General features: G+C 39.5%; 1 protein-coding gene across 25 annotated transcripts in view; it reads left to right on the forward strand.

The window, feature by feature from the left end:
• The window catches only part of ATXN2 (ataxin 2), a 99,197-nt gene that overhangs the window by 65,035 nt on the left and 19,677 nt on the right, over positions 1 to 14,485 (forward strand). For 17 of the 25 annotated variants that reach the window (XM_080650587.1, XM_080650591.1, XM_080650583.1 and 14 more), the window contains 6 exons: positions 3,170 to 3,474; positions 4,984 to 5,047; positions 5,639 to 5,791; positions 6,150 to 6,216; positions 11,433 to 11,617; positions 11,944 to 12,076. In XM_080650587.1, coding sequence (XP_080506713.1) covers positions 3,170 to 3,474; positions 4,984 to 5,047; positions 5,639 to 5,791; positions 6,150 to 6,216; positions 11,433 to 11,617; positions 11,944 to 12,076 — 907 coding nt within the window. The remainder of the gene's footprint in view (positions 1 to 3,169; positions 3,475 to 4,983; positions 5,048 to 5,638; positions 5,792 to 6,149; positions 6,217 to 11,432; positions 11,618 to 11,943; positions 12,077 to 14,485) is intronic. The other 8 variants (XM_080650581.1, XM_080650588.1, XM_080650570.1 and 5 more) reach the window with 1 other exon arrangement.

The following is a 14,485-nucleotide window of genomic DNA, read 5'->3' on the forward strand; positions in this document are numbered from 1 at the left end:
CTACATGTCAGTTATATCTGTTTTTAAATAGTGGTCCTATTTTGGAGGGGGGAAAATCTGTTTTCCCTTAGGCTTATTATACTGTAGATAGGAAATATGCCAGAATGCCCCAAAGCATGACTTGCACCTGAGTTTTTCCATTTGTAAGATGTCAGTAATAGTATCTATGTCAAATTAGGCTGTTGTAACTACTGAGTGAGTTTGTAGATAGTTTAGAACAGTGTCCAGCCCGTAGTGAGAACTACAGATATGTTTACCTTTATACGAACAACAGAAGTCTTACTTTTGCCTTACTCAAAGACCTTGGTGATAAACACTAGAGAAGTCTTCTCTAGTACACAGTTGGTCTGTGTCGCCACTACTAAAGGCTTTTGTGAACAAATGCTGGCTTAAAACTTAAATGTCTATATTTTGACTTATTACTGAGTCCAAATAATTGTGCTATCACTTTTGCCCTCCACCCCAATGGTGATGCAGTGAAACTTGAGATGTCCTGAGATATGTAATGCCGTTTACCAGACACCCTGGGCTCAGGAGTGAGGCTTTGACACTGGTTGGCCCATCCTGGGGCTGAGGATATAGTTTCTCTCTCTCCATCTTTGCAGCCCTTGTGCTGTGCAGGTGCTGGGGCTGCTGCCTGTATTTGTGCTCATTTCCACCTTGACTGCTATTTGCTGCAGTTTCATTCTCTTTCCTTGTTATTTCCTTCAGCTGTCTGTTTTCTTCCATGGAGTATGGCATCTTCATTTGTCTTCAGAAAGGAGTAGCCTGATTTCTTCTGTTGTGTAAACAAAAACTCCATCACTTATTTCACTAATGTCTTTTTCACTTCTGTTCTTTTTGCTGGTTGGTATTTGAGTTTTGTGGTTTCCTTCTTCACTTACGGGTTAGAAGATCTAATAAAATATATTAAGCAACTTGTCTAGTCAGATCTCCCTCAGAATCCACCTACTTCTCACTTTCCAAGCCACCACTTCCCAAGGCCAGGCCCTAATCTTATTGCAGCCTCCATAATGGGGTCTCCATTCTCACTTGTTCCTTCCAGTTCATTTCTACAAAGCTGCTCTGCTCATCTTTATGAACCATAAATTCTGTTCAACACTGTAACCTGCTTAAAATTATTTAGGGACTTCTTCAACACCCTGAAAATTAAAAGCTAGAGTCCTTGAGATAGCTCTCAAGTGCCCTTATCTTTGTTCCTCGTGAGTGAAATTGTCATTTCTTGACTCACTCAGCAAAGGTGCCCACTCTTGCTCCAGCCACAGGGCTCTCTGTTTCACAGTGGGCCGTGCCCTGAGTTTTTAAACATGCTGTTTCTTTTGCGTAGACCATTCCCTTCTGTAAACTTCCCTCCTTCCCCAAACATTTTTCACACTTTGGACAAGATGACACTTCTGTTGAGAAGCCTTCTCTTTCCATAAGTTGCTTTTAACTGTGGGATCCCATAGAATTTACAACATTTTGTAAGTATTTGATCTCACCTAGATAAGAAAACCTATTTAATATTTTCTAGACCCAGCAGGCACAATTTCTGACACACGGTAGGCAATCAGTAAATATCTAAGTTTTGAGGTTAGGACATTTGAGTGCGTAGATGACTATGGTTGTGGTATATAGATTTTTTTTTTATATAAATAAATCTTTATTCAGATTATTACAATTGTTTCTCCTTTTTTCCCCATAGCTCCCCTCCACCCGGTTCCCACCCCACCTTCTGCCCTTACCCCCCCCCCACTGTCCTCATCCATAGGTGTATGATTTTTGTCCAGTCTCTTCCTGAACCCCCCATACCCCTTTCCCCCTGAGAATTATCAGTCCACTCCCTTTCTATGCCCCTGATTCTATTATATTCACCAGATTATTCTGTTCCTCAGGTTTTTAATTCACTTGATTTTTAGGTTCACTTGTTGATAGATATGTATTTGTTGTTCATAATTTTTATCTTTACTTTTTTCTTCTTCCTCTTCTTTAAGAATACCTTTCAGCATTTCATATAACACTGGTTTGGTGGTGATGAACTCCTTTAGCTTTTTCTTATCTGTGAAGCTCTTTATCTGCCCTTCAATTCTGAATGATAGCTTTGCTGGGTAGAGTAATCTTGGTTGTAGGTTCTTGCTATTCATCACATTGAAAATTTCTTGCCACTCCCGTCTGGCCTGCATAGTTTCTGTTGAGAAATCAGCTGACAGTCGTATGGGTGCTCCCTTGTAGGTAATTAACTGTTTTTCTCTTGCTGCTTTTAATAATCTCTCTTTGTCTTTTGCTCTTGGCATTTTAATTATGATGTGTCTTGGTGTGGTCCTCTTTGGATTCCTTTTGTTTGGGGTTCTGTGCGCTTCCTGGACTTGTAAGTCTATTTCTTTCACCAGGTGGGGGAAGTTTTCAGTCATTATTTCTTCAAATAGGTTTTCAGTATCTTGCTCTCTCTCTTCTTCTGGCACCCCCATAATTCTAATGTTGGTACGCTTGAAGTTGTCCCAGAGTCTTCTTACGCTATCTTCAACTTTTTGGATTTTTTTTTTTTTTGCTTTTTGCTTTTTCGGTTGAGTGTTTTTTGCTTCTTTGTATTTCAATTCTTTGACTTGATTCTTGCGTTCCTCTAGTCTGTTTTTGGGTCTCTGTATAATATTTTTTATTTCAGTCAGTGTATGTTTAATTTCTAGTTGGTCCTTTTTCATATCTTCAAGGGTCTCGTTATATTTATCGGCCTTTTCTAGGATATTCTTGAAAAGCCTTATAACCGTGGTTTTGAATTCTGGTATATAGATATTTTGTTACTGTCTTATAATAAAGACATTACTCTTTTTTTTTTCTTAAAATATATTTTATTGATTTTTTACAGAGAGGAAAGGAGAGGGACAGAGAGTTAGAAACATCGATGAGAGAGAAACATCGATTAGCTGCCTCCTGCACGACCCCACCGGGGATGTGCCCACAACCAAGGTACATGCCCTTGACCGGAATCGAACCTGGGACCCTTGAGTCCGCAGGCCGACGCTCTATCCACTGAGCCAAACCGGCCAGGGCAAGACATTACTCTTAAAGTATGAAAAAGCCTTATTCAATATATTCCATGCTTACAAATAATGTTTAGTGTATTTGTGTTATGGAGAAAATTGATTACTGGAGTTACTTAAAATATTTAAGTATAATTATTTCCTTTATTTAGTTACAGCCAAGTTCTACTTCTGAATCTGTGGATCAACTGCTAAACAAAAATAGAGAGGGAGAAAAATCAAGAGATTTGATCAAAGACAAAATTGAACCAAATGCTAAGGATTCTTTCCTTGAAAATAACAGCAGCAACTGCACCAGTTGCAGCAGCAAGCCGAACAGCCCCAGCATTTCCCCCTCAATCCTCAGTAACACGGAGCACAGGAGGGGACCTGAGGTCACTTCCCAAGGAGTTCAGACTTCCAGCCCAGGATGTAAACAAGAGAAAGATGATAAAGAGGAGAAAAAAGACGCAGCTGAGTAAGTAAACCTGGCATTTAGCATGTCCTGTCACTTAACTTTTTCTTCAGGTGTTCAGAGCTTTCCAACTCAAGAATTTATATGGACTTTTAGACTGTTTCATACGTAGCTCTCAGATTACAAACAATTTGTCCAAACAAATGACATCTTACGTAAGTAAATTAGGTCATTGTATCCTGGACTACTCTTCTCCATTTTTGCATCTCTTGGCAAAACAAAACAGAAAAAACCCTAGGCATAAATTAAGAAAGCTTTTCTCTGTAAGTGTACAGGGAGTTGAAAACTACTGACTTTTGGACCTTTATCCCCTGGACGCCAGTGCAAGTCTACCTCCTGGCTGTGTTGCCAGGAGTAAGAACTGCCTTTGCCTGTGAGAGAGAGAAGTGTCCGGTGCCCCTACTCGGTTCACATTGTCCATCAGAAACAGTATTTTAATTAATGATTAGATTTGTTAAGGTTGACTTAATTTTGCACATCCAATATTTGTACCATCAATTAAATGGACTTCTATAGGCTAGCCTCAGAACCTAACTTAAGCACCATTGATTTATTTGTTCTGGGTTCCATACAACCCAGTTACAGCTGAACTTTTGGAATGTATCTTGTTGATAAATTGGGGAGTGCTTATTCTTGATTTGAGGCAGAAAATTTTTATAATACTTCCTCAAGGTTTGTCATGTGGGAAACACTTTGTCACATTAAAAATAGTGCATGCTAAGGAATTGATACGTTAAGGATTGAGTTTCAGGATGTTTTATAAGGGCTTCTGTCCTTTCAGTTAAAGTATTTATTGATTGCTTTTGAGAGAGATGTTATCTATTATACTGTTAAAAAATACTTGTCCTTTTTTGGGCAGTCTTTGCCAGATTAAGGAGTGGTAAATGTGTGTGTGTGTGTCTTATTTTTTAATATTTTAATTTTAACCCTCACTGGAGGATATGTTTCTACTGATTTTTAGAGAGAGAGACAGAAACATCGATGTGAGAAACATTGATCGGTTGCCTCCTGTACACATCCTAACTGGGGATCAAACCTAGGTATGGGCCCTGACCAGGAACTGTACCCACAGCCTTTTGGTGTACAAGACAACGCTCCAACCAGCTGCACAACCCAGCCAGGCTCTGTGTGTGTGTGTGTTTCATATATTTTATTTCAGAGAGGAAGAGAGAGAGAGAGAGACAGCAAAACAGCAAAGCTGAGAGAGAATCATTGATTGGCTGTCTCCTGCATGCCCCACACTGGGGATTGAGCCTGCAACCCAGGCCTGTGCCCTGACTGGGAATCGAACCTCCTGGTTCAGAGGTCCACACTCAACCACTGAGACATGCCAGCCAGGCATTGTGTGTGTGTGTTTTAATGAAGTGGATTGATGATCTTCTAGTGAGAATTGTTTAAATGCAATATGTGTTTAGCAATTAAAAAAAACAAAAAACTGTCAGGTATAAGAGACTTCAGAGACACAAGTTCCATGCAGATTTCACTGGCCTTTACATATTTGTTCTGGTTTAGGCAAGTGAGGAAATCAACATTGAATCCCAATGCAAAGGAATTCAACCCTCGTTCTTTTTCTCAGGTAAATTTATTTCCTCTTTGAAGTAATCTATCCTTTAAAAAAATAAATTTTTTTCTTATTAGTAATATTTCTTTTTTCATACCTGACATCTAAATTCAGATACATTGTTAAAATAACTTTGGTTTAAGTTCCCTTTTCTTATGGTCATTCATGTATATGTTTGAGCCAGAGGAAAAAGATCCTTGTTTTGTCATCAGTTAGACACTGTTGGGGCAAATCTTTCAGGCTTTTTGACTCAGAATTTGAAGATGGTTGGCTAGCTACACGGTTGTGGTCATTCTACTGACTTTATAAGAAAATGAATTTATTTTTTAAATGTTGTAAAACTTTCTTTAGTTTCTTAAAAGTCACTGCTACTATTTTTTAATAGTATTATTGAATAATTGGTGGAGTTTTACTTTAACTTACCAAAGTATTTTTCTTTTATTTGAAGTGTGTGAAGTTTATTTTCTAAAAGTATTTTTTTTTTTCATTAAAAGGGACTAATTAAAAATGAGTAAAACTTAGAAAGATGGAGAAAATCAATTTTCAGGTTGCAATAATAGCCTTTCATCTTAAGAGAGTCAATTTTTGTTGGTTTTTTTTTGGTAGCCAAAGCCTTCTACCACCCCAACTTCGCCTCGTCCTCAAGCACAACCTAGCCCTTCCATGGTGGGTCATCAGCAGCCAACTCCAGTTTATACTCAGCCTGTTTGTTTTGCACCAAATATGATGTATCCAGTCCCAGTGAGCCCAGGCGTGCAAGTAAGTCATAGAACTTGATGTTCACTTACTCTCCTTGGTTATTTGTAGTTGACAACAAGCTCTGTAGGTGTGCGGTGACTTGAGGCAGTGGTGGCATAACAGAAGTATTTGAAAAGGGGAGATGCGCAGCCGTGTCGTGTGTTGTTAGTGAGGAGCTAAGTCTGAGAATGTTTCTGGTGAGGAAGATGGATTTAGATTTACTGTAGTTTGGGGTTTGTGGGTATAATTTTTTTTTAATGACTCAGAGAGAATCAGGAATCCTCCGATCTAGCTCTCTAGCAATATACAATTGAGAGAATGGTAAAATGTATTCTTATTATCTTGAGAGCCTAATTTTCCTTTTTTTTAAATCCCTCAGCCTTTATACCCTATACCTATGACACCCATGCCAGTGAATCAAGCCAAGACATATAGAGCAGGTAAAGGTGAGAATAATCCTGCCTGTGTTTGCTTGTAGTCTGCATGATGCATGCATTAAGTAACTCAGTTTATAATGAAGAAATATTTGTGGTTCAACTTTGACTTTTGATGACCAGCATTACATAAGGTATTCAGATGCATTATTTACTAACAAAATGGGAGGAGAAGTATTCATCAGTTGTGATTATTCAGGTTCTTAAAAAAAAAAAAAATAACTGACTTTCGAAGTTTTCAATGTTAAATTTAAAAAGTGTGTTTGCTAAATTAATTTACCAAGGTTCCTGACATTCTTATTTTATATTAACATAAAATTTCCCCCCAAAATCCAGAATTTCTTTTAAAGCACACGGCAGCTCATTTTAGAAACCATCAAAATCCCACTAGAAGGGTGTTTCCTCATTTTTAAAATGAGTGTTTTGCCTCATAGACAGAAGCAAAGGGGGTGGTGGGTGGAGGTAGAAGAGGGTAAAGGGGGGATAAATGGAGATGGGTGGAGACTTGACTTGGGGTGGTGAACACACAGTACAATATATAGATGATGTATTATAGAATTGTACCCCCCCAAATGTATATAATTTTATTAGCCAATGTCACCCCAATAAATTCAATAAAAAATTTTAAATGTTTTATAATCTAGTATTATATGTTTGTGTGATTAAAGAGCCTTCATAGAAGAAAACATTTATCTATTAATGTTGAAAAATGCCTGGAGGGCCTCCTTTTTTGCGGAGGTAATTGAGGGTAATTAATAGCTATAATTTTATTGAGAAACAGTAGAAAATTGAGTGATTTGTATAAAAGAGACATCTCAATGTCCTCTCCCACCAGAGAGCTGCACTGTAGTGCTGCTTCCACTCCGATAATACTTTATGTTTTAACTCCCATGACATAAAAATTTCATATCTTACATTAATAAGCTCTCCTCAGTATTTGAAGTAATTGTACTTTTGTGGATGCTGAAAATTTAAACTTTTAATGGTTCTTGTTTGTTTTTACACATATGATATCCTTTATCTTTGCTTCAAAACACTGGATCCTGTTGAAGTTTTACCTAGTTACACGATAAAACTTATGCTGAGGGCCTGAAAATTTTAGGGAAGAAATGTGTGTTTTTTAGTGCCATTTTGAATGAGGTTAATTTTAAGATGTTCATATATTGCCACCTGGTGTTGCTATTTTAATGATTACTTAAAGCAATGAAATGGGAATGTTTTTATGTTAAAACATAAAGGATTATTAGAGTGGAAGCAAGCACTACAGTGCAGCTCTCTGGTGGGAGAGGTGCTCTTAATGCAGGAGGCCCTGTGATAGAGGGGAAATTATATATGCCCAGGGCACTAATAAGATAGAACAGGCACTGCAGAGAGCATCAGCACTAACAGGTGCTGTGCTAAGAAGATAGGGAATGACTAGATACCGGCTTTGTCCATCATTCAGATTCTACTATTAAGATTTTGTGTCCTGGCCTGTTTGGCTCAGTGGATAGAGCGTCGGCCTGCGAACTGAAAGGTCCCAGGTTTGATTCTGGTCTGGGTTGTTGGCTCAATTCCCCAGTGGGGGACTTGGAGGAGGCAGCCGATCTATGATTCTCTCTCATCATGGATGTTTCTATTTTTCTCTCCCTCTTCCTTCCTCTCTGAAATCAATAAAAAATATATATATTAAAAAGAAAAGATTTTGTTACAGTTACTTAAGCTGTGCTTTGTTTCTTTGCATATTTAACACAAAGCCCAGACATCATGCCATTTCATTCATACTTAGTGTCTGGCTACTTAAAGAATGGAAGTTTTTTTTTAGATAGCTCAACTGATTAAGGGGTCAGGTAGTGATTCTCTCCTCCCCAGTTGTAAAGTTTTCTACTAATTTTTCATCTAATTCATTGATGATTGACGCTTAACATCATTTTTTAAAAATTAGGGGGTGTGGATCTCAAATTTCCGTGTGCATCAGAATCACTGGAGTATTTGTTGAAAACACAAATTACTTGGCCATATCCCCAGAGTTTCCTCGGTTTTGGGCATAGCCTGAGAACTTGCATTTCTCGTGCAATTTATAAAACTATTTTCCAGGTGAGGCTGCTGATCTGGGACTGCTATACTCTGAAAAACCACTTTAATTAGGAGTTTGAAAATGGTGTATTCTTACATTTCTTTTTTTAAATATATTTTATTGATTTTTTTACAGAGAGAGGAAGGGAGAGGGATAGAGAGTCAGAAACATCGATGAGAGAGAAACATCGATCAGCTGCCTCCTGCACACCTCCCACTGGGGATGTGCCCGCAACCAAGGTACACGCCCTTGACCGGAATCGAACCCGGGACCCTTCAGTCCGCAGGCCGACGCTCTATCCACTGAGCCAAACCGGTTTCGGCTGTATTCTTACATTTCTTTTCCATTTATTAGCTAGAATCATTTTGTGAGGAACTCTTCTTTTCAACAAGGGCTGTTGGGTTATCCTGAAGAATTCGTACAGAAAAGTTAGGGTAAATGCGTACAATTAAGTGCTTAAAATGGGCCTAAGCACCAGTTTTCAGTGGTGAGCTGGTGCCCTTATTGCTTTCCATAGTGTCCAGTGAGAATGGTTTTGGGGTTTGTTTGTTTGTTTGTTTGTTTGTTTGCTTAAGGATGGATGGAGCTCTCACTCCCCCTTTTTATTCTTTTTTTTTTTTTTAATTATGAATGCTGCATAGGTTTTCATATACTTTTGTGTATTCATTGTGTTTGAGTCCGTTGATTATCCTTCTTTCTGCTCCCATTGATTGTCCTTTGACTAATGGCAATCCCTTCACATTGGCTCCCAGGTCCTTTTAATGCTCATCTTTTAAAAATATATATTTTTAATTAATTTCAGAGAGGAAGGGAGAGGGAGATAGAAACAGCAATCATGAGAGATACTCATTGATCAGCTGTCTCCTGCACGCCCCCTACTGGGGATCAAGCCAGCAACCTAGGCATGTGCCCCTGACCGGAATTGAACCCAGGATCCTTCAGTCCGCAGGGCGACACTCTATCTACTGAGCAAACCAGCTAGAGCTAGTAGTGCTCATCTTCGTTACAAATAAAGTATCTGAGGCTAATCTTCAAACCCAAACCCAAATCAGTATTCCTCCAAGGAACCCTGATTCGTTTTGCTGGGAAATAGTATGTAAAAACCATGTTCTGGTCATTGGATACACTTATTGCTATTGAGTTATTGCTTCTGAGCCTTTTCAGTAGATTAACCTGGGAAATACCACTTTTTTTTTCTTTCAAAAAATTCAGAAACCCATATTGATATATCTAATTCAAGTTAACTTTGCAAGGTTTTTACTCTCTTTGCTTGCATCTTATTCTCTTACACCCAAAACTGGTAAAAATAGTAACTTTTATCTGTCTTTCAACAAATTACTTCAAAGCTGAGCTGTCTAAAACAACAAACATTATTTCATACAGTTTCTGAGGGTCAGTAATCCAGGAGTGGCATAGCCAGGTGGTTCTGCCTCTCAGTCTCTTGGGAAGCTTCAGACAAGATGTCTGAATGTTTAATTTTTAATTTTAAAAAGGATGGTAAACTAGCTTTTTAAATTTGTTTTAATATATGAGGGTCATAATATGTATCAAAAGTAATAGTGATAGTGAATAGGTTAAACTCAATAAGCTTATTTAGACAAACTTTCACTTCATAAAAATGATACTCGAGCCCTGGCCGGTTTGGTTCAGTGGATAGAGCGTTGGCCTGCGGACTGAAGGGTCCCAGGTTCGATTTTGGCCAAAGGCACATGCCCGGGTTGCGGGCTTGATCCCCAGTAGGGGGCGTGCAGGAGGCAGCCAATCAATGATTCTCTCTTATCATTGATGTTTCTCTCTCCTTCCCCTTCCTCTCTGAAATCAATAAAGAAATACATTAAAAAAAAAAGATATTTGATTTTTGGGTGGCTTTTCAATACTAAAGGATGCTTTTTTGAGCCCTGGCGGGTGGCCAGTTTGGAATGTCATTCCATACACCAAAAGGTTGTGGGTTTGATTCCCAGTCAGGGCACATACCTAGGTTGTGGGTTCCGTCTCTGATTGGGGCAAACACAGGAGGCAGCCTGTCGATGTTTCTCCCTTCCTTTCTCTCTCCTTTCCTCGCTCTCTGAAATCAATAAACATATACTCTGGTGAGGATTTCTTTAAAAAGATGCTTTTTTGATAAGGGAAATCTGAAGATTAAATTCAGAAAAATATTACTGTATTGGTTTTCAAGTTTGCTTTTCTAAGTGGATAAAATGTTTATAACTGGTTCTCCTAAATTTCAGCAACAGTCATATTTTTAGCAAAAAAATTCAAATATTTAAAATAAAAACCAAATTTTATCTCTAAACTAGCAGCTACTTACATAAATAGTTCTGATGACTTTATGAACATACTAAGTTATATTTTTTGTGCCTCATACTTATTGTAAGCAGTGGTTCATGATTTCTTCCCTCAAATGGCTTGTTTAACATCACAGCATAAACCCATCATAGAAAACAGTCAGTGCTGCAATAGAACGAGAGGGAGAGGCACAGAGCTTGCAGCTGATTCCTTTAGCGGGCACTGGGAAGGAAATTATGGAGAAAATGGCATTTGAGCAGAATTCTTAACTGAAGGGCCAATGGCAGATATCTGTGTGGAATAGTAAAAGACATAAATTAATTTTTAAAAAGAGCTATTAATTGGAAACTTGCTACAAGATAGTGTGTGATTCTGGATTTGGGAAAAAGCAGGAAATAGTTGGAGAATTCAGTAGTGGGAAATGAAGAAAGCTGGAGTTAAGATTAGTGTTGGGTCTGTTTTGGCTTTTTGGTATATGTCTGTGTGTTGTTGGTTTTTTATTATTATTAAATCCGTTGCCCTTCTCTAGCAAGTGGCATAATTTGGTGTTACAAAACAAGTTATTTGAGAAGTAGTATGAAGGAAACGCTTCATAGTGTGATCAAGTTTGGAGGCTCATCATAGAAGGTCTCTCTAAGGAAGTTGCTTTCAAGCTGACACCTGGAAGACAAGTCAAAATGACCAAAGCTGGGAACTGGGGGGCTGGTGTTTGAGGTTGAGGAATAACACGTCTGATGGGCAGACAATCCAGAGTGGCTGACCGTGGGGTGAAAAAAATGGGGTGATAAAACTGGCATTGGAGAGGCAAACAGGAGGGTAGATCCTGCAGAGCCTTGTGGACCATGTGCCACGCGGTGCTGTTTTCTTACACTGGTATCTTCTGCAGTACCAAATATGCCCCAACAACGGCAAGAGCAGCATCATCAGAGCACCATGATGCACCCCGCCTCAGCGGCAGGCCCACCAATTGTGGCCACCCCACCAGCTTATTCCACACAATACGTTGCCTATAGTCCTCAGCAGTTTCCAAATCAGCCTCTTGTTCAGCACGTGCCCCATTATCAGTCTCAGGTAAGGCCGATGGGACTCATAATTTTTGTTTCATTTAAATAATTTCTAATTTTAACTTTTAATATGGTAGAGGGGTTTGGGTTTCCCTTTATATCCGGTGCTTTTTGTTATGCTGTGGTTGATAGCTAAGGTTGGGGGTGCTTTTTAATATATATTAGAAGGTTGTTGGTCATTTTAAATATTTCAAAAGAAATAGCCAAGAAGTTTTAATTTTTCAGAGTTGTTTTTGGAAACCTGGACACCATGGGGTTATCTTAACTAAAATCTGCTTGAGTGAGTCTTTTTGGTATTTGAATGTTTGCTCTTTGTTTTGTCTTTGAACACAGCACCCTCATGTCTACAGTCCTGTACTACAGGGCAGTGCCAGGATGATGGCACCAGCAGCACACGCCCAGCCGGGTCTCGTATCTTCCTCAGCTGCTCAGTACGGGGCTCACGAGCAGACACATGCGATGTATGGTAGGAAGCACTTTGTTTGTCTTTTTCAGTGTGTGACTATTCTTAATGTGTTTTAAAGCTTTGAAAAGTTACTCTGTTTAAGAATAACTTGGCCTTTTAATGACATTGAGGGTAAAGAATCTAAAGAAAAAATGGACCCATTTTTATCTCTTACCTGCTTTAAGCCTTGGCTGATTATTTCTACTTCTGTTCCTGAAATTCCTCTGTTTAAATGTCTCTCCTTTAACTAAGTGTAATGATGTGTGTAACAGAAGCGTCTTTTGTGGAGAAAGGTATCTTTCTTCTCTTCCTCGTCAGTATTGTCATTGGATGTGCCCTGCACAAGGCGTGCGAGGAAGTTTTACCAAAATGAAAGCCCCGGCCAGCACTTCACCTCTTGCTCAGGGGTCACTGGCTTTACATATCTTTATTGCTTTTTGTTTTAATGCTATTGTTATAATGCTAATAGGGGCCCGGTACACAAAATTCGTGCACTTGGGGGGTGTCCCTCAGCCCAACCTGACCTGTGCCCTCTCACAGTCCAGGAGCCCTTGGGGGATGTCTGACTGACGGCTCAGGCCCGCTCCCCGCAGGGAGCAACAGTTGGACATCCTTAGCGCTATCGTGGAGGCGGGAGAGGCTCCCTCCACCGCAGCTGCGCTCACCAGCCATGAACCCAGCCTCTGGCTGAGCGGCGCTCCCCCTGGGGGAGTGCACTGACCACCAGGGGACAGCTCCCCCTGGGGGAATGCACTGACCACCAGGGGACAGCTCCCCCTGGGGGAGTGCACTGACCACCAGGGGACAGCTCCCCTTGGGGGAGTGCACTGACCACCAGGGGACAGCTCCCCCTGGGGGAGTGCACTGACCACCAGGGGACAGCTCCCCCTGGGGGAATGCACTGACCACCAGGGGGCAGCTCCTGTATTGAGCGTCTGCTCTTTGGTGGTCAGTGTGCGTCATAGTGACTGGTCCTTCCGCTCTTCAGTCAATTTGCATATTAGCCTTTCATTATATAGGATTGTGTTTCTGCATCATGCTGTATTTTAAGTGGTCGAAATTGTATAATATTAGGTCTGCTTTAGACATTTACACTTCAAGTATAATCAATTTAAAAAATGGTAAAATGAAAATATTCTATACAAATTAAATATATGTAAGAATAATTAATAATAAGCAAAAATTACTGTTTTAGTTTTATTTGTGTGAGGAGAGAGATGTAAGTTTCTGCATACAATTGAAAAGAATACCACTATGAGAATGAAATTACAATTACATGTAACTACATGGACATTTCATTTTTTAAACCTCTTTCAACTTTTTGAATGACTAGGAATGTAAAGATTTTCTCTTGTTTAACTTTAGATAACAGTAGATAGCATTTAGAGGTTAATAGGAACGGGACTGGGGCAGCCGCAGGCATCCTTCTTGTCGCCCGAGCTCAGCGCTGTGCCTCTGCCCTGGAGGCGGCCCCTGTTGCCCAGGTCAGACTTCACCTGGCTAAAGGCACCACTGTCACCAGGTGCAGAAGTCTGAGTTTACTTTCCTACATTACCACTTAAAGCTTTCTACTGTGGATTATGTGCTTTAAGTAAAAATGATGTAATTGCTACATTTCCTTCTAGAAGCCCATCCATAATTTAATTGAGAAATAAACTGACAGACTGATTTGACTTACGATTTTGAATATGATCTCCTTTCATTGGCTTGTCTTCAGTTGTCTTAACCAGGACTAAGTATGTACGGAAAGGCCCCATTGGTTCCTGCACTGGCTTTTATGCAATTTGTATATATTTCAACTTTTCCAGTTTGTTAAAAGCTTAGGTGAAAAGTTCGTTATGATTATTTTATGTTTCTGCTGAATACATCAGGATTTAACAAGTGGAAAAAACATTTCTTTCCTTCCATTTTCTCGCATCCTCCTCTTGGAATAAGATCTGAAACTTTTGAGCTAAAATTTCCATTGCTTTTAGATAATAGCTATTTGTGCACCCATGATTTTGAGACTTTGTAGCAATACTGTGATGTTGTGCAGGATCTTTCTCCTCAACGCCAACATCTGGCTTTGACTTTTGGATGGATATTCATTGGATTGAAAGAACCTCATTGGTTTAAAACAGCCTGTACAATAAGTACTGTTATTTGAGGCATTAGTGGTTTTCATGCCTCCCCAGAACATTTTCATTTGAAAAGCACTTGGCCTTGGACCCTGAAGTCCATTCAAGTTTGGATAAAGAGGAAGCATTGCAAACAAAACAAATCACTAGATTTAATGTCCTGGTCATCAGAGCCGGTTCTTTAATGCCAGGAGAAAGTTGCTCGACCAGATCTGAACTACTCTCCTGCATTTTACCCAGGTTGTATTTCATTGATGTCTGTTGATGATGGCTGGCTAGGAGCAAGGCTGTGAACTTGATATGATTGTTACTG

This window comes from Plecotus auritus, assembly GCF_963455305.1.
Source record: "Plecotus auritus genome assembly, chromosome: 13".
NCBI classification, from domain to species: domain Eukaryota; kingdom Metazoa; phylum Chordata; class Mammalia; order Chiroptera; family Vespertilionidae; genus Plecotus; species Plecotus auritus.